This window comes from Prinia subflava, chromosome 2 (genome assembly GCF_021018805.1).
Source record: "Prinia subflava isolate CZ2003 ecotype Zambia chromosome 2, Cam_Psub_1.2, whole genome shotgun sequence".
Lineage (NCBI taxonomy): Eukaryota > Metazoa > Chordata > Aves > Passeriformes > Cisticolidae > Prinia > Prinia subflava.
The window spans coordinates 91,819,714-91,846,306 of NC_086248.1; the positions used below are offsets into that span (position 1 = coordinate 91,819,714).

A 26,593-nucleotide genomic window follows, 5' to 3' on the forward strand; every position below is an offset into this window, starting at 1 on the left:
CAACTCCACAGAACTTTGTCAAAGAAAAGAACACTAAAATACACATTTTCTGAACTTGCCAAACTATCAGGTTTAGTCCTGTACTTTTAAAACCTGTACTTTAGACTAGCTGTTCCCCAAAACTATGATGAGATCAAGGCCTTTTTTAAGAAAATTACATTTTATCTTGCCATCAAGCAGCATCGGCATTAAAAGAAAGGTTATTTGAAGTAATTGAAGATAACATTCAATTTGCTCTTTAAACTTTCCCAGAAGCATTATCTACAAATTATCTATAAATTACACTATTTCAGTGACATTTACTGTCACCAAACTTATCCCTTCACTGCTGCGTGTGACAGCAACGTACCGTAAGAGTCATAGGGGTCGATGTTTGGGTTGGTTGTGCTCCAGCCATGGATGAGGCCATCCGTTCCCCCACTGTAGCACTGCTCACCATTACTGCTCATCACCACACACAGCACTGGTCCACTGCAAGAAAGCCCCAAAGAAAAGCTATCAACATTTTTATTGCGTGAAACACAATGTCAGCTTTCAGAATCCTCAAATTTCTTTTAGGTTAGATGCAAATCACTTGCTGCATGGATTGCAACAAAAATTCTGCACAATGAAATCATATCCTACAAGACTTCCCACAAAAATACCCTGCACAATATCTGGTAATACAACTACAATCAGGACAATTAATCATTATGCACGCAAAATGTGAAAAACATCACAGTTTAAACTCTAGGATTTTATATTTCGCATAAACAGAGTTTTTCTCTTTTCAAATGATTGAAGGCTCTTTCATGAAATTATCTGAGTAGATTTAATTTCACTGCATTCACTCTTCTTCAGTTCCATTCCACATATGCAAGTATGTGGCAAAAAAGGCAAAAGGTGCAGTGATGAACAGAACACCTAACCAAATTTGATCTGTACCATTTTAAAGTTTTTCGTTTTAAAATTGTAGTGTATCTGACTTCAGACATAACTATGCAGAAAGGAGAAGAACACATGCAGATATTCTAAACAACATAGGAACTAAAAGCATCACATGAAATCAGTAGCTGATAGGTGGAAATTAATATTTTTAAAAATTCTGTTTCTGGTTAAAAATCATATTTTTCTCAAAACATGACAGTATTTCTCAGGAAGTACTTACTTATGTGCTCGGAAGGTATATATTGGCTCTACATCAAGAGAAGCACTCCTAAATGAAGTATGATAAAAATGTTAACACGTATACCATCTTATGCAATGCTTTACAAAAATGTGCCAGAACTGCTAAATTCTTAAAATCCCTGCTACATCTTTCACAGTGTTTCTCCCACAACTTCCTCTGCCAACATGATTTTTCACATGTCTAGGAACTACTTGCAGTCTTTCAAAACATGAGAGGATTTGTTGTTTGGTTTTTGTTCAAAGACCTTCAAGGTAGCTCACAGACCCATCAAACAGGTAGGTACATCAGTGGAGCAGAAGGACTGGAGAGACACCAGCATCACATGGAATGTATCATGCATTAAAGGAGTTTTGGACTGATAGTTTTTCTATCAACACCGAAGTGCTTCCAAATTTGCTGCTCTGGACTTTATCAACCCAAGGGAGGACTCTGTGTTATGCCCAGTTCTCCTCAAAGGTGTGACATAGTCCCTTAACCACATCAGCCCCAGTATGAACTTCCTCTCATTTCTGCAAATTCCCAGCAATTTGCAAGAGACAGTGAACAAAGGAACCTGGCAACATCTCAGAGTTTCAAGCTGTGTACATGTATATGCATGTATGTGTATACAGACATATGCATACATATATAAATGTATCCTATACATTTATATACACATGCAAGCACACTAACAGGCCACATCCAAATATTTTCACTAGTAAATTAATTTGTCATGTTATCTACAAGGAAAATATTAAAAAGTGAATGGTTTTCCTCTTCACAAACAAAACACATCCACAAACACACATGGATTTTTTTCTGGCATTCTTTAGGCATCTCCACCCTTCTCTGAGAGCTGTTTTCCTACTCTTATATTCAGGGAACACTTTTCATTTAACTCCAAGGGCCATTCAGAGAAGTAGTATCTAGAGGTTTTTTTGTCTTCATAAATTAGAATTGTTTTTGAAGAAAAGAAAGAAAAAATCTTACTTTTTTGCTGGGGCAGTTTTTTGTAAATTCCACATTTTTAATGTATGGTCCTCTGAAGCTGTTATTAAGACTGGTTCAACCGGATGAAAAGCGAGACCTCTTATTCCATCAAAGTGACTTCTTAACGTAAATTTGGGGTTCCAAGTCTTTCTCAATGCATCCTTATTGTTGGCTATCTAATAAAAAAAAATTGCCAAACTTGTAATTAAGCTGGAAGGTACAACAAAAGGACAAAATCAAAAATTTAGTTTGGCATTTTCAGAAGATGTCAAATTACCTCACCCACTGTTCACAATACCCTGCTCTCAAACAACAGTCCACTTAACCCTAACCAGACACTTCAAAATGAGAATCAAGGTAGATGTATTCCATAAAGTAATGTTGCATTACCACAGTAATAAATTCTATGCAAATCTGAAATACTCTCATGTCTGTAAAATTACACACTTTAAAAGCACTGATACTTCAATGAACTCAATTAAGTATTTAAAATTTGATCTACACCTACTGGCTCATTCACCTACAAAGTTGGGCTTGAGTCACCAAGGTGCGGTCCCTGAATACCCGGAGTACTACTGACATGGCACCTCTAAAGGAAAGATCTGAGAGAAACACAGAAATCTCTAGAACCACAGAAAGGAGCACAACCTAACTCACCCAGCTAAGGCAATGCAAGCTCTGTAATAATGCATGACAAGTAAAGTTTGGCAGAATAGGGAAAAAAAAGGCAAAAAGGACTTGGCTACACACTAAGAATCTAACTGGCAGGCAATAGGGTATCCTGTATACAGACACAGTTATTTGGCAATAAATGCATTTTAGAAGACCCAAAAAGGAAGCCTTTTTAAAAAGTTACTTCAGTATTGCTCCTCGGAACAAATATTGGCACAAAATGCTGAACCGACTTTCTCACTGTCAGTCAACAATGCCATGAGTTAAATTTACCTTTCCATAACCACTGCTGACGGTGGTTATGGAAAACCAAGAAAACAAACAATTGTGCTGATGTTTATCATGTTGCAATCTACAGGTAATTCCAAATAATTTATATCTTTAACTGCAAAGACAAAACAACTGTTTTGAGCCACTTCAAGACATACTTTATTTTGGGGACTGAGGGTGAAAGAGGAGGTTTAAGAACAGAAGTGCTTTTTCTTAAGCTTTGTTACATCTGGATTTAATAATAAAAATATACATAATTTAGAAGGTTCTATAGATTTTAAACAAGGAGAAGGGAGCCATAAGAAACAGCAGGTTTAGTCTCATCGTATTTCTTAGTAATGACATATTGCCTTGCTCAGGGAGACAAGTCAGTTCCTTTGCCTGTTTACTGAGCCAAGTTGGCTCAGTGAAGGAACAGACAAATGCTCGAGCTGGTACAAGGATGGGGCAGGGCTGCACAGTTAGCAGCTCTGGCAGGTTTTCTGAAGACCGGCCAAAAACGTCTCAGCAAAAAGGGTACAAGCTGTACATATATCTGGTGAGGAATTTGTTTGCCTCAACATAAGCACCTAATGCCAATTAGGTGATGGGGGGAACCCGCCTGCCCTCCAGCTGCCACACCAGCAGCACAGGTTCTGTGCCACATCTGCAAAAGCCACAAAGACACCTCAGATGGCCTAACAGTGAATTCCAGTCCTGGCAGGATAATATTCTCCATTTGCTTGTCTCTAATTCAGAAATGTCCTTCCAAAAGGAGTCCAAGGTGGGTCGTTTATAAACCGGGAAGTCGATGGAGGGCAGTCCCAGCCAGCAGACCAGCAGCAGAGGGGGAACAGATCCCAGCCCTGACACATCATCCACCTGGCTGCACCACATCCCCTGCCCAGCAGCCTTGGCAGCTGTGAGGCTGCTCACTCACACCACAGACAACCTCCTGTCTCTCCCCACCAAAGTGCAACAGCGAGCTAACCTGAGGCCTCAAAAGCAGTCTGGGGGATGTTACACTGCTACAGACAACCCCAAAATTCGCAGCTAATCTGGATTTGCCACTTGAAATATTTGTGTCTATACAAAATCGAAACTAATTGAAAACTAAAACCAGCAATGACATGCAATTACAGGCACTTCTCTTGTTCAAAGTTGCAAGAAATCAAACAATGGCCTACTGCAAAGTCCAAAACCTCCAAATCAGTACCCAGCATTAAATGCAATGATTTTGTAGTTCAGTTATTCTTATCTAAAATCTATTTTAATTTTATGAAGATGCTTAATCTATCCAGAAATTATATTATTATCTGGGAAATAACCAGAGCCAACCAAAGTGAACATTTGTCAAGAACATGAAAAGGAAGGAAAAAGAAAAGGCAAACTTAAGTGTATTGGCTAGCAATCTGGAAAATTTAATATTGCTAGATACTCTGAAAACCTATCTACAAAAGAAAAATTTTGTCTTTTAAGTAATAAATTCATAATCTCCATTACCAAGTGAAAAACCATTCTTCAATTTACAGACAAAGCAATATGTAAAAACCTGAAACCATGAAATGAGATAGGCTAATGCTGCCATTTTTTAGAAGAAAAGAATCCAGCAAAAATGTCAGTGGCATGAAAGGGACTGAAAATGGGGAAAGTGTCTGTCAATCTTGAAAGCAAATATATATAAAGACTGAATCACATGATCCTTCAACTTAATTCTCCATGTGATTCAAAATTGACACTTAAAAATAACATACTAAACTTTCACTAGTCATACCTGATTCACATTTGGCAACCAGATGTATGAAATAGTCCCAAATAGAAACACTGTATTATCTGTAAGCTAAAGTTGCAATGAAACTTGAAATAGAAACACCAGCCTTTCATTTTGCTTCAATAAAGTGCACAATAACCAGAGCAAATAGATCTGTAAATTTTTTTTTAATTGTCAGCACTAGAAAAAGGTAAGAGTCAAGGTAACCATGAATATGAATTCCTGATCACAGGACTTCATACAGGCATTGGACAAATGACTAATTAGAAGTTAGTGTTCTTTACCATGCAGGAAAGGATTGGAGTGGATAAAGAAGTGCTACTCCACAAATGAAAGCTGTTAGTTCAGGATACATTGACATGAACAAACACAACAGTTTTATGGACACTTGCACAATGAAGCCAAGCAATGAAAGCATCTTATACAGATGGGTTAGGTTTGTCATGTTCTCTGAATTTAAAATCCAGCCTAGGATTTTTAGGAGTACCTGTAACAGAAATTCATTTGTACATTACCATACCCCTGTCTGAAAACATAGTTAGGGACAATTAGTAAAAACATTAAGAATTGAGCCCAAATTAGGTAATAATACTAAAATACTGAATTTTAGCAGAAATGCCCTGCATTCACTGCAATATTGATGACTCATAACATCCCACACTTTCAGAAACTTGCTGTAGTAGTAGGTCACATCTCTGCAGTGGCACACTCACAACATGCATAAGGTTTTATTAACTACGTATTTCATTGCTCTACAAGTACATGCAGGGGTAGAACTCCAAAGCAAGGACATGCATCTGATTTCTAAAGTCTCAGACTTCATTTGTGATGGTAAAATCCCAGATAATGATTATTTAAGAATCAGATTTACTGAAGAGTAGGATTCCTCCCCAACACAGTATTGAAAATTGTGTCTGAAATCATCAACCCTGACACAGCTGGGCAATGCAATAGCAAGATTAATCTGAAGTTGACAGATCAGACAAGAGCAGATGATTAAATTAATACCTGAAGTATCTTTTCCCAAGAAATCAGAAAAAATTTGCAGACAACTGAAAAAATTGCATACAACTGAAAAGATGCAAATTTAATAAAGATCTTTCTCATAAACAGTGCAAGAAAAATAAGGCTACACACATAGCCACAGAAGTGCTGGCTACAAAAGCCTCCTACGAGTTCTGGTCCAGTGTCCTGTTTGAAATAAAACTACTGCCCCCACACTAGGTAATGTAAACCACAGCTCTGCCCCAGTCAAGTCTTGAATATCTCTCAGGAGAGGGATGCCACTGTTTCTCTGAGCAAGCTGTTTCAGTATCATCTACTACGTAACTTTCACCCCCAGTGTCTTACCTGAACCTCTCAAGCAGTAATTTGCTGTTGTTTTCTCCTGCCTTAATGCCCAGCACCGTGGAGAAGCTTGGCTCTGTCATCCTCACAAGCACCCCTCTAATACCTGCAGGCTGCTATTCAAGCACTCCTCAGCCTCCTAACAGCTGAGCAGGACCAGCTCCCTTAACATCTACTCATCAGTCACAAGCTACTGGACTCTCTTCAATTTCTCTACAACCCCTTTGAAGTGGAGTGGCCCAAAACTGCACAGAGCCCATGTAAAAGGCACATAAATGTCTTTCAATCTGCTGGCCATGATACTCCTAATTTTGCTCAGTCACTGGGGCTACACGCACCAGACAGTCACTGTACCACTATCACTAATTTCCTTACAACTACTTGCATGACATGGCCAGCAAGTAAGAGGAGAGGGGCTTGCAGAGAGCTTGAATGCTTCTGTGTATGGGAAGGCCAGCTTCATCAAGTAAAACTCTGTGATATCCTCGGGCAGCGTAATTTTGACTGGAGAATGTTTTCTGCTGAGTCCACACACAAGTAACTTGCATCTGCCTTCAACAGGACAGAGGGAGGTTGAGTCACCATAAATCATCACTTACATCGTAAGTCAGCGAATCCGCCTCGTTTGCTACAGTAAGGCCTGCGAGTTCTCCAAGACCCAGCTCATTCTCAAGGGCTTCATCTGTTCCCATAATGAAAGACTTCCCTGAGGACGGAGGGAATGTTAAAGCTTCCACTGCAAGAAAACAAAATAAACAAACAAAAAAAATCCTGAAACACTGGTTTACACTACACTGTACAATAGAAGCACATTTTCCACTTTCAGAATGCTACATAGCTCTCAAGTAGCTGAGGGCAAAAAGATACACAGAAATGCATAGAAAAACAGCTATTCTAAAGATAATCCCTGTACTTACCAATAAGCAGCACCCTCTGAACACACCTACACTTGGGGTGTGTGACTCCAGACAGTAAACGGAGCCAGCCACGGGCAGGAAAGGTGTGCTACCATTCATCCATATATAATGCACAAGTAACAGAAAACACGTTCCCCAACTCAGCTACAAAATATGCAAATAGGTGCTGAAGAAGCAACAAAAACGTAGATAAAAACAGCTGTGGGAGCAGCCCAAATAAAAGCCCTTCAAGCACTGCTCTTTGATTAGATCTCTTAGTTATTACCTTTTCATCATGAACTTCTTTTACCTTCTTCACCCCAAAGCCCACACTACCATTCTCTTTTCCTGTCTTTTGAACTCACAGTGCAATATTTCACTCTACACACAAAACATACAGGACATCAAATTTGAAAATTTACTAGAATAAAAAAAAAAATATGTGCCCAAAATATCATGGTGTCTCAGCTTTATAAAGAAATACACAGCTAATAGTAATACCAAACTCAGACTGGTAACCATCGGCTGTCCTTTTTTGTGAGAACCCATTTGAGTCTCTGAATTAAAAAACACATTACTGAAAGGACATGAAAGTAGAGCTCTGCTAATATAGCTCTCAGTACATGTGAGAAAAGTTGGAAAGGGAACATTCAACAAAAAATTCTTTCACTTCTCAAAGCGTTGCTAAGTTACCCCCTTCTTTCATAAAGAAAATCACTGAGCATGAAGGAAGCAGAACTACTGAGATCTTTGGTAACTATTCCACACACCAGGGCTTTTCATGCATCTTAATTATAACTTGGCCGACCTACTTTTTCACTCTCATTTAAAGACTGCTAAGTGGAACTCATGTTTTGCACATTTTTCAAAACACATATTTAACATTTTAGTAGAGCACATGATATCACAGAATCATAGAATGGTTTGGGTTGGAAAGGACCTTACAGATCACCATGCTGCAGCCCCCTGCCATGGGCAGGGACACCTTCCACTTGATAGGATTGTTTGAAGCACCATCCAACTTGGCACTGAACACTTCCAGCGACAGGGCATCCACAGCTTCTCTGGACAACCTGATTTGTGTCTCACTACCCTCACAGTAAAGAATTTCTTCCTAATATCCAGTCTACACCCGCCCTCTTTTCAGTCTGAAACCATTGTACTGTCTCTACATGCCCATGTAAGAAGTCCCTCTCCAGCTCTTTTGCAGGCTCCCTTTAGGTACTGAAAGGCTGCTATATTTGACAAATTAATATAGCCTCATACACTATATGTTATTATGCTCTATATTATAGCAATTCAAATATTGAATCAAATAGATGACTTAGCATTTTTCAGACATAATAGTAGTGCTTCATTTCAAAGATGCATATGTGGCTCTCCATACTTGGACTAGCCCCTATGAGAATTTTTCTTAATTTTTGGAACACATTACAGAAATTAATACACTGGCAAGCTGCAAGTTGTTCTGAATGATTCACTACACAATCACCACATGCTTTTGAAAGCTATAGTAAGGCATCTGTGTTTACCTGCAGAGCCTCTATCTTTGCACTTGGGAAAGAAGGACGTGCTTGTGTGTGTGTATGTACATGTAAAATTAGGTCAATGGGGGAAAAGAATGATGCCCTTATGTCCTCAGAGTTTATGGTCCACACTTGTCTGCCAGGCTTGAGCACAAACAAAAGCCAGTGATTTAGGATGGTCATATTATAAAGCCACGAAATGCCAAATCATTTTTTTTTCATCATGCTCAAAGTTACTCAGCCAAGACTTCAACTTAGGTAGGTGTCTTGACCTTACTAATAGTGACCACAATGGAGGAATGGGAATGTCATTTATCACACTTGGAACTTGCAACACTGAATCAGAATTTGTAAAGTGCTTGGAAAGTCTTAGAGGATAATCCTTAAGAAGTAACTATAAACATCCACCCTCTACGATGGGGTATGCACTTCTTTAATATTTACCTTCATCCGTCCTGTTTATCTCATGTTCAATGAGCCTTGAGCTACTGGGCCTAGAAGAAGGTGCAACAGATGGCTGTAATGAAGGGAGATCATCAACATCTCTCAAGTTTGCAAGCATATCTTGCAGCTTTGACCTGTTGGGCCCTAACCAGAAAAAACCAAAAAATTAAAAGGTTTAGGCATAGTTCACGATGACACTGCTTATATCAGATATGCTACAGCAGTACATGCAACAATGGATCCTACCTTGCATTATGACATTACCACAGAAAAACTAATGAGCACTTATTTCAGCAGTACTAATCATCCAGCATGAAATGAATTTCGAGAAGAAAGTGATAGAAGCAACTGAGAATTGTGAACGCACAATTTTCCCCATATGTATGAACTCATAGTGCTACTCGTATGGGATGCCGAAGAATGCCGCCAACTGAGTCACACTTTAAATTATTAGAATATTTACTTTGCTAAAACAACAGCTGACAACTGTGAATATTTTAGAATTTGTGCATCAGGTACTTTGTGCAGCATATACTTATGACAACATTGTAATTTAAATTTATTTGTGCAGTAGTGTAGTATCGTGAACTATATAATCCAAAAAGATATATTAAAATAAAAATGCAACTGGATTCACTGGCCTACTTCCTGAAGCTACATATGGTGAAGACCCATGCCCTCCTTGACACTTACCTGTGCTTTGCTCCATCATTTTCCCACATCCCTGTTTTGACTGTTTTATATAGGATTGAGGCTGAAACATATCTTCGGTAGTTTTTCCTGTTGTAAGTTTAATTAAGAATGGGAAAATGTCTTACCCATAGTCCATTATGTTTTTTCCTAGACCAGTAAATAATACAGCTATTTTTAAGCAGCTTTAACACAGTAGTGTACTCTAATATAGGTATTCTCTCATAAAACCATTCTATGATTCTATTATTACTTCTTAGGAATGTTTACTACAGCCTTGCAAAATCATGAGTTTACTAATGCAGTTGCAAACACTACTTTGTCCACCCTAACCATAATGACTGATAATAAACTAAATTGTATTTAACTTGTCTGTCACCAAAATATTACTCAATCCACAAAAACACTAAGAAGGATTTTGCAAGATTGCTTTACTATATCTGCTTTATAAAAACAGTATTTTATTTAGTAGCAGTTCAGTGGCTAAGCACCATATATGATGAAATTAAAGTCATAGAAACAAACTTTGTAAAATACAATGTTATTTAGTCCCTTCTTTTTTCTCCACACAGCCTCCCTCACATTGTTCTTCACTATATGCAATATTATGAATAGCTGAAAACAGGCTCTGATTCCTCCTGATTTTTCTGCATTGATGCTCCTCCAATGATGGTTTGTCCATGGAAAGATGCTTAATTTCACTGCTACAGTAAACCACTTTGTCTCCCAAGATCAAACCAATCAAATCAATCCAAAAGGTACTGAGCAGCAGTTATCTTCATGAAGGAGCACTGGATGTCCAAGTGCTGCTTTTACATCATGATTTTTTATCATAATGATATAAATCATATTCCAATAATGTCTACATCTATATTAACAATTAAGTTTTATCATCAAAAAAAAAAAGACAACAGCTATTCAAGAACAGAATTTCAACACTTCTATTAAATAATTTCTGCTAAACTAACCCTATAGCTATTTACTGTGAACTACATAACATGTCTGTATATTTTAAAAATAACAGACAAGTTACAAAAATCACTTTCACTGTAATCATACATTGGCATGCCCTGTCTATCTTAATCATAAAGAAATTTAGAATCAATTTTGTTAAACATGAACACTTTAGTTAGCCAGCTCAACTTCTTGTCAGACTTGCAATTAACTTGCAGTAAATTAAATGATTCCGAAGATGACAAAAATATCACTTGAGAAATTTAAAGCACAGTAATTATTTACCTTTCTTTTTAGAATTTGGAAAAAAAAGAGGTTTAGTTTTTGTATTTCATAACATGATTTCAGCCACATAGCCAACTGCTGAGCAGCAGCTAATGAGAATATCAATACAAAAAGTAATAAAACAAGTCAGCCTCAATGATGCGAGGGCCTGACATATTTGCATCGCTATGCGTATGGTATTGGTAGTGAGAATTTTCTTGGTGTTCATAAGCATCTTCCCACTAAGGGAGAAACATCTCTGAAATTTCTTACCAGGCTACATGCAATATTATTAACATACATCTTTCACACATGAATTCTTACTATGGCTAGGTATTTGAAACACAGCCATGGATACAGTGTTTCATTTAAACTCTCCATCCGAGTTCAAAATTTTTATGGCTTACCTATCAAAACCCATTGATTTTACAAAACATATCTGTATTTCAAGAAATGTAACAAAAAAAAATACAGGGCTAGAAACTGTATTTCAGATACTGTTCACAGGTTGGTTTGGGGTTTGTTTTTTTTTATAACAATACCCAACTTTTTTAATGGCTAGTCCCAGAGGTATGAAAGTCAATAAATAAATCCTGTGATTTACAAATCAACTGATGGTCATAGTTGCTTCCTATTTCGAGCCCTGCATAACAAATTATGATGACAGCATGACTTTCATGTTGTGAATGTCGAGTATAAACAGGGGTAGAAATTAACCTGTTTTCTCCCACTGTCATCTAATAGGATACTCAAGAGAGTTTCCAGTTTGGTTTCTTTCTTTGTTTATTTATATACCAGACTTTAACTCTTCCTGTGAAACTGGCATGTTTCCAGCTAAGAAAGGGTTCTGAAATCTTCTGTATTAAAGTGTGAAGTATTAAAACAATGCCTTTTATAATTTAAATATCTGAATAACAAAAGTACAAAATATGCTCAAAGCAAGAATTTTTAACTAACCCAACGCTTGGTTGGAAGAAGTTATATCTAATCCAACTATTTATCAGGTAACTTGATCGTCTGCCATTAATTTCAACCCCTGAGAACTGGTGAACAGGAAAGCAGTCAGGAGCAGCAAAGTAAAAGAGTAAGTAATTTTAGGAAAACATTGAAAGAGAGATAGAATTAAGGGTGTGAAAGATGTGAGATTTATGATTTTAAGGTGCAATGTTTTCCACTTACTCTTCACCCCCTTTTTCCCCTTGCGCTCCTTTTTGTATTGTTCCTTGAGTTTGGTTATAACTCCCTGGTCGACATTCCAGGCTTCAGGCATGAGACACTGGTCTTCCTTTTCTAAACAAAGTGAAACAAATGAAACATCCTTTTTCAATAATGTCACCAAGTGATCTCCACTGAAGGAGGCAACAGCTGCTGTCAACGGCATTTGTCTTTTATTTTAAACAGACAGAAATAGCACCAAGCTTGTGAAAGCTGTAAAACTGCTACTCACATTCCACTTCTGTTTGCTCAGAATGTTCTTAATAAAAAATTGAGATAAAATTTCACGTGTTTAATTCCCACAACCAAGCACATAGCTGTCCATAAATGTAAGCGACATTTACTTTACAATAAATCAGGACATATTGTTCAGCTTTTTCTTTCCCCCAGGGAAAGAATTATTATATCTACAAGAAACAGCTATGTTACTCGTCAACATAACTTTACAATTCAGATGTTGTGTTACTGCATTTCAAATTCTCATTTTGTTGTCTTTGTGCTATGTTATCATTTACACAAAGCAGTAGCACATTTAAATCATTTTGGAACACAATATTCATGTCATCATGGTTTAAATAAACCCTTAGGGCACTAAAGCCATAAAATTTCACAAAAAGGTGAAGGCCTGAGGTTGTAATCTTTGGAAAAAAAGTCCAAAACATTTCAGCGTACCTAATGAAAAAAAATCGCCACATTTTGGTTTGGGTTTGTTTTTTATCTTAAACATCTCCCTCAAATTACTTCCTCTGTGACATGATACAGAATAGAAGTATCCTTCCAATTCTACAGTATTTGGAGATTTTAAACACAACATGTTACGCAAGTTCAAATCCCCAAGTAATTTTTCCATATATGGAGGCTGTGCTGAGGCAGCTTAGAAAAATAATTTGGGAGAGAAGGGGAGGTAATACAGCTTTTCCTCATTTATATTTTCATGACCATTACAGCTCAAAATCTTTGAAATGCATTATCTTTTTGCTTTGTTTTCTCATTAAAATCTCAACCTTATTATTTAAAGATTAATTACTCTCAGACCAACTTTGCTTTCTACATCAATAAGCTATTCTAGACCTTTCAGAATACAAGCAATAATAAACTTATCCTCAGACTAAGCTGCAGAACTTAAATGTCTGTACAGGAAGCACAACACTACCAATCAAGTCTGAAAGAGTCACTATGACTGGACAGAAGATAAAAACCAGACATGGGTTTTAATGTGACTGACTTGTCAAAAATGAACAATGCTGAAAAAAGGCCTAAGGATCCTCTAGCAACATCAAATTCAACAGGATTTAGCAACATACATATTCTTGCAGCAAAAGCAACCAATGACATCCTGGGCTGTATTAACAAGAATGTAACCAAGAGGGTGAGGGAAGTGGCTTTTCCCTTGTGTTGGGCACTAGTTGTGACCACACTTTTGAGTACTGTATCCAATATAATATTTTTAATACTGAGAAACCTCTTAGGTAGAGTCTGGAGTACCTATTATTGTTGTAGTGTAGCAAGTCTAAGGGAGCCACTAAGACAGTTCAGGGAGCTGGAGCAGGTGAGCTTCAAGGAGGGGCTGAGACTACTGTGAGAGTTCAGTGATGCCAAAGAAAGGCATCTTAGTGTGGCCTCCAACTACCTGGAGTTGGAGAGATGTTGAGAAAACAGAGCCTGACTCTGCTCAGACTTATGTCACAGAGGGAGAAGAAACTTTATAAGCTGCTCTCTCACTTCTTCGAACCCTTCTGTCATGTCACCCTATACTCATGGAGCGTCAGATTAACTTAAGACAAAGTTTAGCAGCTTAAGTCTTTTAAGAAAAGCTATGAAAATAAGCATTAGTAAGCTGAAGAGAGACTCTAAAATAGATTGTCTATGGGCTAAGTCATGTCCTCTTAATGCATGCACCTCAATTACTAATAATGAGCAAGAATTGCATAAAGAATTCAAAAAAGATATGAGAAAATCATGCTCCACAGAAACAAGTATCTAGTCTTTCTGGAGTTAGGTTAAAAGTTTTAATCATGCTTTTCCTTCCTGGCTAGACAAGACTTTTTCCTTCCTCCAGAAAAAAAAAAAAAAGTTTATTTATTAGATTGTGTTGTTGCCAGGAAAACACCCAATATATTAATTTTCTACAGACTGTCCCAGCATGCTTCCCACATGTCCCACAGATACTATTCAACTTCAGAAGTGGATCCTGAACTACAACTACAGCTATTCAAGTGCTTTATAGCTTAAAAATTACCAGAAAACATCTGAGGGCCTTTCAAGCCAAATGGGTTCAACAGATTACTGTAACTGAGCAGTAATACTTGGAACCCAAAATGAAGAAAGAATTTCCTCTGTTTGCTGCTGTCCCTCACTACAACATCACTCTACTGTACTACGTTTAACAGTTTCACTTCAGTTGACCTAAGTGATTTATAACAGCAGTTTCTTGAAGAAGCTTAGTCTTAAACACACCATAAAAGACAAAGGTTGTGAAAGAAGTAATTGAAAAACATGAACACCTCCAACTCAAAAAAAACCCTTTTGCATTTCTGGAAATGAAACTACTACTTTTCATAACAATTTATTTTAAATGTTAGATTTCCACTCATTTGTACTCAGCTGTCATCAATGAAAGCAAAAATAAACCAGACTTGTGAAATTGGTAACAAAAAATTCCTGTTGGCATACTGACTTTTTGGTGACACAAGCAATAGCTGCACTGACCAAGCATAAATGGATAAAATTTTAGTATTAAAGATCAGTATCCGATTTTTTTTTAAGCAGTATTTCTAAATTTGTTTGGTGAATAGAATATTGACTGCTGTATCTAATGATATTACAACATCCTCTTAAGCAGAGACTACACCCCACTGAACAGTAACTTGGAGTCCAACCAGGAGATGGACACGGCTGCAGTGAAATACAGAACCTTGGAGCCACCAGCTCATGTGACACCACAGCTACCATGGTTTTATCAGTCTGCCACACTTGCAGCTCCATTAGAAAGCTCAATTATTTCCCATCATCTTCCCTCGGTGTCCACTCATCCTTAAGATTTTCCCCGAGCAGCTTAAGTAGGAAATAACTCCCCATGAAGATATTTAACCAGTTCTTTCTTTCTTCCCTTCTCTGTACTGGGGGTTTAGGCAAAGTAATTATGTCAAGGTAAAGTGGATGGTGGCAATCTGAGTTGCAGGATATGAATCTCAAAGAACAAAGAGCAGTTTGTGAAATGTCTCTCTATGACTAGTGGACTTAAAGATATATTATTCTGCTAAATTAAGAAATAAAGTTTGAGCAATTGAATAGTTCAGATTAACTAAATTACTAAGCCACAATAAGAATACAACTAATTTGGATTTTATGACTCACATTACTCTCTGCATCAAAGTGGGAGAAAGCAAAGATGACAAAATAACTTCCATATCATAATTGTAAAATACAGCTTTATCAGAGCCCTTCATATGCATGAGTCACTGAAAAAATACACTGAAATGCCACTCATAAAATTTAAATTTTATCTGCCTTAAAGAAAAGGAAAAATGACCTGAGGTAGAAACCTTGAATAATCTTTACATAAAAGCAGAGTACAGAAAAAATGAATATTTATATCAAGAGGACCTCAGTCTGCCAATTATTTACTGATAATAAAATAGAAATAGTGGAAATAATCAGAAGATGCTGTGATCCTGACAGAGATCTCATTCAGTGAACTGATGAGTCACAATACATTCTTAGCACATTTTTTTTTCCCCTGGTATGATCCATCAAATTTCCTTACCCCAGTCTGTTCCATCTCCCGAACTTCTAGATTCCCCATCACCATCATCTGAGGTAATCAAAAAGTCAAACTCTTTCAAAGCCTCTTCTGTATCTCTGTCTTCACTGCTATCAGACAGCACTCTTTTCCTTACAATCTGAGGGGTCAGAAAAGACAGGGAAAAAAAAGCTGAATTAAGTTACAAACACATTTTTAACCCAAGCAGTACTATCTTGTCCTCTACACCAAATCCAGCCAGGAAGTTGAAGAGGAAGCAGGAAAGTACACATTAATAAGCAAATCTGGAATAGGATGCAGACTTTGTTCAAACTTCTAAGTGAAAATGAAACTTGTGTGCAACTCTCTTCCTGTGACCATCAATAATCAATCATGTGGATAATGAATCTACACTAATCTAGACCACCACTGTCTTTCTTTAGTACCAGAATGTACAAACTTTCTCTTAAAACATTTTTGAAAAACACATAAAACTCACAAACAAAAACCCACGAATGCCATAGAAAATACTTCAAGCAAAACCAAACTCACTTCGCTTCTGAAAATAGCCTAACTAACTAAATTCTGAAATCATTCTTGAGGCAGACACAACTCCAGGAAACAAATAAACCAACCCCAAACCCCACAGCTGACAAGAACTGATTTTCTTAACACTTCATAAGTCAGTCCATCCTGAATGCTTTCTCAGATATTATTGCTATTTAAATATGTTGCTTTTCATGTTTGAACTGCATTTCCCTCTCATAGTCAAAAGCAAATTCTGGTAAAAGAAAAAAATACATGTCTTAATGAAGAATTTCATTTTAAGTTTTCTACAAAAAATTTACTTTCCCCTCAATAATGAAAATGAACTAGACTCTTTGCAGTTATTTGACCAACTAGTAAGCTGATGCCACGATACATGAAAACTGTACCATAATTTTTACTTCTACAGAAATAGAAAATTTACATTAATCACAATGTTTTGACTTGGAACCCTGCTAAGGGTCAGTCTGTGAAGACTTCAATACATAGTCCAACATTCCACAGGTCATGAGGATGAGTGACTGTATTTCCTCTAAATACAGTGAACCAGTTTCTAAACCTGAAGCGATTCTAAACTTCAAGCTTCATTTCTTCAGCAGGCTTAGTGAACACACTGTATTGTACAGCACTCAACAGAATAGTCTCAGACATTAGTTCACAGTCCATGAATGACAGGTAAGATCTGAAAAGATCCCCTTTAAAAATGCCATAAAACTAATTGAGCTTTTAGTGTTAATTCTTAAAACTGACTACAAAAACAATCACATCCATCATCTCTTGTCTGCTTCAATTTTTAGGAAACACAATTCACTGAATAAATGTTCACTTTAAAGAAGAATGCTGTTTGCATGTATCTATGTGATCACATGAACAAATCATATAGCAAAGTATAGATCACAAGTGAGGTTAAGGCATTTGACTGAACAAACAAAAAATTTCTTAACTACATTAGAGTTCTTCAAGTTACACTTCTTCCTTCCACAAGCTATAAATACAAGTGTATTTCAGTAGTGTACTCTTAAGGCAAATCTTTACAAGTCATTTTAAGTATCAATAATTTTTAAATAAATATTCAAGAGTAATTATTGGCATGCAACATTATGAACAATACCTTCAAACTAAGCTGAGAACTGTAAAAAAAGGATATCTGATACCTTAAAAATTGTGTTCCAGTATATATCAAAATCTCTACTCAGTATGGAATAGTAAAGAGACAATTTCAGAAAAATTTAATCTAACTTAGAGCATTAAAGATGGCAAAGCATAACTTGTATGCACAAACTTAGAAATGTATATATAATTCCTCTTATGCACACATGCTTGGACAGAACATCATAAAGATGCATTAATGATTTGCATGTGTACATACACAGTCATATACTTTGCTTATAGGCACCTCATTAATCTCACTTTTTCTGTTCTTCGTAACTTTTTCTATTATTTTTTCCACTCACTGTTGCGGTATCAATGATTGTTTTCTCTCTTCCTTCAATATCTTCTTCATCTTCCTCATCACTAAAGTCTGCAGCTGCATTTTCAAGAAACTTGAAGGTCTCTAGCAGAGAGGCAGAGTCAGTCAATTCAGGTTTCCTAAACAACAACAACAACCACCATCATGAGACAAAAGAAATCACAATCAAGTCTCTTTTGCAATTACTAACCTGTCCTGTATTATCATGTTCAACAATATATAAGACTAAAATAAGCCTACAAGTAAAAATGGACTGTTAACAGGTAAAACCCTTGTGGCTAAAGAACTCAACAATAAACAAACTGTATTATTGGAACCAACAAAACTATTTATTAGAACCAACAATTATTCTTAGTACGGTTGCCATTACTAGGACAGACATTTCAACTTTTTTATTTGAAAAGCATTTTAAAGCAACATTCATCTGACATGCACCCAAAGCAACATCAATACTGCTATGCCAGTACTGAAAGCCTCACCAACAAGGACATGAGCCACAGCTACCAAGCTGGGTTCCCACATGTATATCAGGGTACAGGAAAACTCTGCTCCTGCTAGCTGGTATTCCTTATCTTGCTGGGAAACACCAAACCCTACATCTATCATTTATTAGCTTTTAAGACATGATAAATACACCACTATAAAAGAATATAATGGGAAAATATAATTGATGACTAAATAATATTTCAATTTACATTAAACAAATAAGGAAATGGATGAAGATTGGGTAAAATTATGACCGCACTGGCAGAAATTTAAGCAGTGCCACAGAACAGGAAGCGTAAGGGTCATTATATTAGCAACCAAAGAGGAAGAATCCAAGAAACAGGACTATAATGATTATTAAAACTCTGACAAAAGTACAGATAAAGCAACCCTAAAATTATCAACAGGATCTATGTTTTCTATGCAGAAGATGCACTTCTCCATCAACCCCTGGAAGATACACTGGTGAACAAAATTTATTCATTTTTAATTGTTACAGTTACTTCCAGTAGAATCGGGTACGTTCTTCAGATGGTTTTACAGCAGTGAAGATAAGCTTTACTGTTTTCTTACCTTTAATCAGCAGGCAGTTTTTCATAGTTCATCACTAAATGCACGTCATCTTGATTCTCACAACCACTGAAAGAGCAGGTCTCCCCCTCTCTCTTTTCACAACTGTAGCTCTAAATTGTCCTGTGCAACCCTTACTACCAGCAAGTGCCTTGCCTGTGCTGACCTTTCCAAAAGGTTCCATCAGCTAACACACCTGTACAGCAAGGTAAACTCCCTGCAATGTGAACACCCAAGCATCCATCACGCACTTACTCCGGTGTTTCGCCATAACGCTTTCCAAAGGTCTATTACAGGAAGTATCCAAGGGCAAACGCTTTGATGTGGAACAAGGCATGATAAGCAGCACACTTCCTTCTTTGCACAGTCTCTGCTCGAGCAGTTCTATTCTTACACGACAACAATCAGCAGAAGTGGCTTCTTCATAGCCCAGATATATCTGCATTTCATTAAGACAATTTGCTACTCATTTTTCATTTACCCACCTTTATCACCCAAAAAATACTAATCCAGATTTCACTTGCCATTAGAAATTCTGCATACATAGCAGCATAATATACCATGATGTACAGTATGTTTTCATGGTCACTGGTTTTTCTGAGAATATTCCTTCCACTTTTCCAGATCTTAACTTAGATAAGAACAATCTTAAGCATGTTTCAGATTTCCCCTGCTTCCTGCAGTATTGTGACCCTTGTTTCTATAACAAATCTGAAAACACTCTGTATGATTTTTATTTTTCCTTAAGTAATCACAACTTCAGCAGCCCATGACACCTCACGAATCTGCAGTAATAATGTACATTTTACAGAAATCATACAGTTATGGTTGCCTTACTGCTTCCAACAGAAAAATCTTGATAAGACAAACTTGTAGTGTGCTTCATTTGTCTAACTTCTTGAGTTTCAGCAAATTCTGAGAGTCCATGTCTACTTTACTGAATCATCCAACCACAACTATTTCTGATTTTCTGTATACTGCCATGTAAAAAACTGCCATGTAAAAACACTATGGCTGATGATAGCAATTATCAGACATATTCCAGTAAACAGCAATGTATGAACTAATATCCAACATGGAATATAAAATTTTAATTAAGAGAACTTAGTATTAAGAAACAGCTATCCTTCTATGGGTCCAAGTATTTGCAGTAATTCATACCAGACTTGGCTCTGTACTCATTTGCTCTTAAACCTGGCTCTCTCACACTGAAGTTCAAAGTGATTACCAAACGAGGTTATATCTTTTTCTGATTAACTGCCTGATTTCAACTATCCTATTAACTATTACACATTTTAGTGGGCAGGACATATTCACTTAATAATGTATCTGCACTTATGTGGGGAGCAAGGGTAAATGGGCATCTCAAGCAATGGGAAACATGGTAGCTTATTTATCATGTATTTCAAAACTCCTGCACAGTACAAAAATGTACACTCAGTATAGTGCCACAGTAGATTATCTGTGCTAAGAGACAATTTCCAAGAAAGAATTCTTAAGAACCAAAAAAAATAAAGCAGAAGAGACAGAATATTTAAACTATTCAAAGGTTCTACAGGAAGATAGTTTCAAGCTGACAGACAGGCTGATTTCCTATACTGTACCCCAATAAACTTTAGCAGTCAAATCAAAGGTAATTTTACAGTCTGAGCTATTTGTCATCTTTTAGCAGCATATGAACATAATGCATTTTGGATAATGCTGTCTGCAACAATACTTAGGATAAGCATAAAATGTATTGAAAAAAAATGTCTGGCCTTAGCTAATTTATGCTATGTACTTCGATGGCAATTTCAAGCTTGCTTGTTTCATTAATTTTCCATTTGGTTAGTTTTTTTCTCTTGGGGGTCATTCACAAAGGAACATAAAAAAGCAGAAGGGTCAAGAATATATTCAGAGATAGGGTAGTAAAATAACTAACTTTAAATTTCATTTCAGAAAAAGAAACACAATTGGACATTTCCAGGGCTTTTGTAGCTTCAAGTATTTAAAAAAAAATCAGTGGGTGAAAACAATAGATTCAAGCTCCAAAATGGGGGGAATGATACAAACTGTGGTATTACAAGCACGAGTGAGGCAAGACTGCAGCGAGGTTCAGGGCCTGTTGCAAATAGAGAGACCAAAACCCCTAAAAAGGTCTCAACAAGAACAGTTCCTTAAGGGAGAACATGATTTTCAAAGTGCAAGAACTTAGGTGCAGCTTTTTTCTTCCTCCTCAGCCATACTGTTTAAAGAAAACCAGCTGGGGAAGAATAAACCAGAACTCCCAGACAGCAGGAGAAGCTACAGAGTCTGCCAAAGCAGAGAGCACAGAGCAGCCAGACTGTGGCAGGGCCTCCTCAAGCCGGTGCTCCTCAGCTGCTTGTTCTGAATCTCTTTCCCACTGCTCCTTCCTCAGTCAGACTCTGCAACACCACTCTTGCATGCTTTGCTCTCCAGCACCTAACTTTGTCTTCTTCCCTTGAAGGTCTCATCCCAGTTGACTCAACACTTTCTAACCAACCAACCCAACAACAATCACTTAAACAGTCTCGGATCTTCCATCACATATGGTTAACTCCATCCATTACACGCTCCTTTCCAGCAGCCTTAGCCAAGGAGACAGGACATTCTTTGGGCACAGAGGTTACCCTGCTACTCCTCCCTACCCACAATTAGGTACAACAGGACTATCTGCTCCTCATGAGCATCACAATAAAGTTCTGCCAGAAGGTAACTGCAGCTAGACTGATGCTGCCATGTTTTCCATCTTACTACAACGGATGGGCAGTGCACAGATTTTGTGAGTATCATTCTTGAAACAGGGAACTTCTGATTCCCAAAGATAAGAAACGTTTTCCTGTTTAAAACACAAAATTCTTGTTACAAATGGGATGGTAACTGAAGTATTTACGTTCCTTAAAGTAACATGAAGCTGAAATCTCATGGGTGTTTTCCTCCTCAGGAGAAGCTGACAGAATTCTGTGCAGCTGTAATGGCTGTGAAAATCTGACCCAAATTTGTATTTTACAGGTTGTTCAATTATTCAGATTTGTGTTAACCCCTTGGCCCCTTTAAGACTAAAAATAATAATACCTTCCCATGAAATCAAAAAAATATGATTTGTGGATATTCCACATATACTATTTAAATAAAGCAAGCCTGGCTTTGCCGGACTCTGCAGGCCATAACACAAACTCTTCATTTTCTGCCCAACAGTGACATGCCTTGAGACAAGTATTTTGTGTAAAAATCCAGTTGGTTCTGACACTGAAATACTACCAGCTTTAAAAAATGTATAGCTCAGACAGAACGTATTTGCTCTCAACATTTAATATTCATGATCTTAACACAAATCTTGTTTCTTAATGAGTGAAATGCAGAAGCCATAACCTATAGGCAAGGTGAAGTTTTTTGCAGAAACTAAAACAGAATGCTGATGATACCTTTCCTGCTTCCAGTGTGTTCCAGAACATTTCAAATTGCAAAGTCAAGTTTAACTTACACTAAAGGCACATTATAGACATGCATTTTCTTTGTAACACAAAGAAACACAATCTATATTTCTATCCTTACCTTCTCCTTTGTTGATAATAATTCTGGAAAATCTGTGGTCATGCCCAGGGAGAGTCTCAAACTTCTCCCATGAACTATCCAACCACAAGGCCATTAACTGCCTTGGTCCTGCTCATAGCCTCAAAGGAAAGAGTAGAGGCCTTTGTTGTTTGTTTATTTTATCCAAGACATACACAAGTTAACTTAAATAAAACCAGGATTTTATTGATAAATTCAGAAGCAGGAAGAAATACCACAATAAAGTTAAATAAATACAAGTTCAGCTTAGGCTGAAGAAAGTTCCTGGGAGCTTGCACAGCTGGAAAGAACCTGCTGTGACCCAGCATTCCGAGCTGTTCTACCACACTCTTTCTTGAGCCATTTTCTTTGTTTCAGTTTCCTACTGCTATCAAAATAGCTACTACATAGTCTTTGTAAGTCTTATTAATTCCTCACAGAATTTAGTTATCACATTTTTTAAAAGTCTTTTCAATGTGGTTAGTTAAATTCTAGCAAACTGTACTCATTAAATAAATGCATTCAAAAAAAATTCAATGAGGAGTGTTTTTAAGAACAGTTCAATAGATGCTCAACACTGTAAGATCTTTCATAATGCAGCACAGAAAATATCAAAATAACTTACAGAACTACAGAACAGTTACAATCATCAAAATTTACACAAAATGAACACAGGCCAGGCTAACAGTCTGTCACAACCTTTGAAATCTCTTATGAATTCACACCACACAATGCAAGAACTAGTGCAATATGTATTACAACTGGTAAGCAACACTTACAAAATGGTTTGGATATAAATTGGAATCGCAAAGGAATGACGCTTAAAAAGCAAGGACCACTTCTCTTGCCAAATCTAATCAGCTAACTATAATATATAAAATAAACAAGCTTTATAAAGAATTAGAAAAAAAACCACCTTAATATCTGAGGTACCAGATTAACTTTCATAAGTTATTTCTCCATTCACCTTCCCTCTCTTTGCTTCTCTGTCTCCAACTGCACAACTTCTTTCTCTTTCTCCCCATTCTTTCTGTACTGTGAGTCTTACATGACATTTCCAAAAAGCATCTCTCAAACTCTTAAGCCACAGAATGGTGCCAATTAAAATGTGGTCCATTTGGACTTCTTTCTTCACATAAAACCCCCAATTTATCTACTTTTTTCTTTTTTCCCTGCTTTAGTGCATCTGCTGATAGTCTCCAGATCTGGCCTAAATCAAGGTACCTTTGAAATGCCTGTTGGGTCACTGCAAGATGGAGGCAGGGAGAAACAGAAAACAGGTGAAAAAAAAAATCCAAAATCTATTTGCTTTATTCCATTTACTGTTGTTGTTTTTTAGTTATGGGGGTTTTTTTTCCTGTTTGTAATTCAACATTTACTTGCATACTATTTTGGAAATCTTTTCCATGGCAGGTATTACCTGAGGTTTATAAATTCAGAGGTATTTTCCCAAATAAACCATTTTATAAGCTAGTCAACAAACAACATTTATCAGCCAGTACGCAGCATTTTCATTACTTGGGCCAGTGTTAATAGGATTTAGAGATGCAAGAGAGTTATTAAGGTCTTCTGGCATACACAGATGCTCGTTCACCAAAGCGTGAATTGGTGTATGTTGGAATGACTTGTGTATCAGAAAGATAGAGTTTTCAAAATATTTAATTTTTGAAAAGGTTTCAGATTTGCTCTCAAACGCTGAGGTTTGATGCCTTTTTGCTCATGTAAAGTACAGGCAGTGGAAGCCCTTAGTGGTTCAATAGGATAAGAAAAGGCAGCAGGTAAGTTTCAGAGAGACCAATACATCACTCAGGACCATTTTTCTTTAGGAAGTTTCTATTGGCTACTTATCATTCTAATGATCAAACCCTTAGCAAGAACTAGTCAATACTGGTTTTATATATAGACATTCATATCTATGCACATATACACACATATGTTTGGCATATCCTCGTTCTTTTCCAGTTCTATTCCTTTATTATATTTGCTTCCACTCATACTAAATGGTAGGCAAATACACACCTTCAAGAAGGTAAACTAATTTGACTGTTTAGGTTTCACTCAGTAAGATAAAGCTACTAAAAATGAGGTAATAAGTGAACTAAAGATACTTAAATACTTTCATGTTTTCAAGGCTACAAGCTGTATTTGCAGGCAGCTTCCATTTCTGTTTCAGGTTGCTGGGGGACAGCACCCATTCCTCTCACTGCAAGTGTTAGGAATTTAAACCATTATTATGAGGTTATTATTTTAGTATCTATTTTTGAGTCCAGTCATGCCAAGTGGTACTTATCTTTCGTAATGCAAGTGAGCTGATTGAAGAAACTGAAAAGTGATTCCCTTTTAGATTCCATGAAATAAGTGAAAACAGGACTATATCTAGCTCACGTTATATTAACATTTCATTTATGGATTCACAATCTTGCAGGGTGCATTCAAACTCCACATGATGTCTTTCTTGAGTGCTAAAGTTTTCAAGAGGATCTGCACATCAGCAAATAAATAAGCAATGTAAGAATACAAGTCTGGCCACACATGTAGCAGCTAGCAACACAAAGTCTGAGGCTACTTCACCTAAGGATGAAGAGAAACTGATTTGGCTTAAAACAGTCACACAACAGTAGTTTGTTCATCACTGTACCAAAGGAAGGGGAACTTTTAGGATATACAAAACTATGCTGTGAGCGACCAGATAGCAATTTTCTAAAATAACTAGAGCCTAGCAGAATTTAAGTTACATATTCTCTGCTGCAAATAAATATTATTGTATTAAGCATTTCCCATATTAACCATTATATACTTCTACATACCAAAGCAAACAGCATCAGGTTCACAATAATCACCCCATTCTCACTGGCCTTTCCCACAAAAAGGCTCAACTCAGTGTTGGTATCCCAAACACTGAGTGGCCAAAAGGTGTTGAATGGCGGTTTCAGCTGTTGAAATAGATATAAAGCATGGACAAGAAGATATAACTCATATAATAGGCAAGTGCTGCTGTAACAACCAACTTAAAAATCTGTAAAAGTTGTAGTAAGCTTTAGAGAGGAAAATATCCTCCCTACTCACCATGAAGTATACACTTCATACATCCCTGAGGTCAGTGGAAAAATGCCAGGAATCAAAGGCATTAAAAATATTAAATATTAAAAATAAGGAAAGTGTGGGTTTCCACTGTGCACAGAAGTACAGTCTGAGCAAGTCACAGAGGTTTTATGAGGGAGGCTGAGTAGTAGCAACAAGTACTATGCACAGATTATTACACACAAACTGTGCTAAAATCAGACTCTGAATGAGAAGCAGATCAGCTCTTCCATTCTTTCCCTGGAATTTTTTGCAATACGAATTTATTATGTGCTCCACCACTTTCATATCAGTAAGAAAGCACTGGTTTTTACTACCAAACAAATAATGAAAACATAAAGATTTTGTTTCCTACTGCCATTACTCCTTCTCTCCTCTCAAAGAGATAACCATATGGCAGCATAAAAGCATTGAATACCATCTCTTTCCTTCCTTTGGAATTTATCACATCAGTGTTCAGTTGTACAGAAGGCACTTGAGCCAATCTGTTCTTTCTGCTACATGAAGAAATCTTTAAGGAAATTAAAAGCTAGTGTGCCTTCCATTTTCCTATTCTGGAAAGGCATCATTAAGTCCATATTCCTTCTGTTTTTCACTGTACCATCTTCCCCTCTATTGTACATTATCTTCATCATATTCACCTACATTCTTTCCAAACTCCTACTGATTTGTCTTTATCGTTTTTCACCCCCAAGGTTTCTCTGTACTCCAGTCCTCTACTCCCCTTCTCACATTTTTCACTCTCCATAAACAGTTTTCTAAAACACAGACTTAAAATGCAGATTCAACTGGGTGCATGTTATATTCTTCCAAGATCAAACATATCAAACACGCTATGAGCTGTCTTTTCTCACTTCAACAGAGGTGTATTCCTTGTTAGATTATATCCATTTTCATGTGTCACTTTCTGCCTAGTGCTCTGCTCTTCAAATGTAAGTAAAACATCTTCAGGTTGACCAGTATGCTCAGACTTGATAGCA

At 36.9% G+C, this 26,593-nt stretch overlaps 1 protein-coding gene across 3 annotated transcripts in view; it reads right to left on the reverse strand.

Moving 5' to 3' along the window:
- Nucleotides 1-26,593, reverse strand: part of STRN (striatin) — a 68,805-nt gene that overhangs the window by 14,232 nt on the left and 27,980 nt on the right. For 2 of the 3 annotated variants that reach the window (XM_063391013.1, XM_063391012.1), the window contains exons 6-14: nucleotides 17,908-18,043; nucleotides 15,932-16,067; nucleotides 12,130-12,240; nucleotides 9,736-9,822; nucleotides 9,043-9,186; nucleotides 6,776-6,912; nucleotides 2,138-2,313; nucleotides 1,148-1,195; nucleotides 350-471 (exon numbers count right to left, since the gene is read on the reverse strand). In XM_063391013.1, the coding sequence (XP_063247083.1) occupies nucleotides 350-471; nucleotides 1,148-1,195; nucleotides 2,138-2,313; nucleotides 6,776-6,912; nucleotides 9,043-9,186; nucleotides 9,736-9,822; nucleotides 12,130-12,240; nucleotides 15,932-16,067; nucleotides 17,908-18,043 (1,097 nt within the window). The remainder of the gene's footprint in view (nucleotides 1-349; nucleotides 472-1,147; nucleotides 1,196-2,137; nucleotides 2,314-6,775; nucleotides 6,913-9,042; nucleotides 9,187-9,735; nucleotides 9,823-12,129; nucleotides 12,241-15,931; nucleotides 16,068-17,907; nucleotides 18,044-26,593) is intronic. The other variant, XM_063391014.1, reaches the window with a different exon arrangement.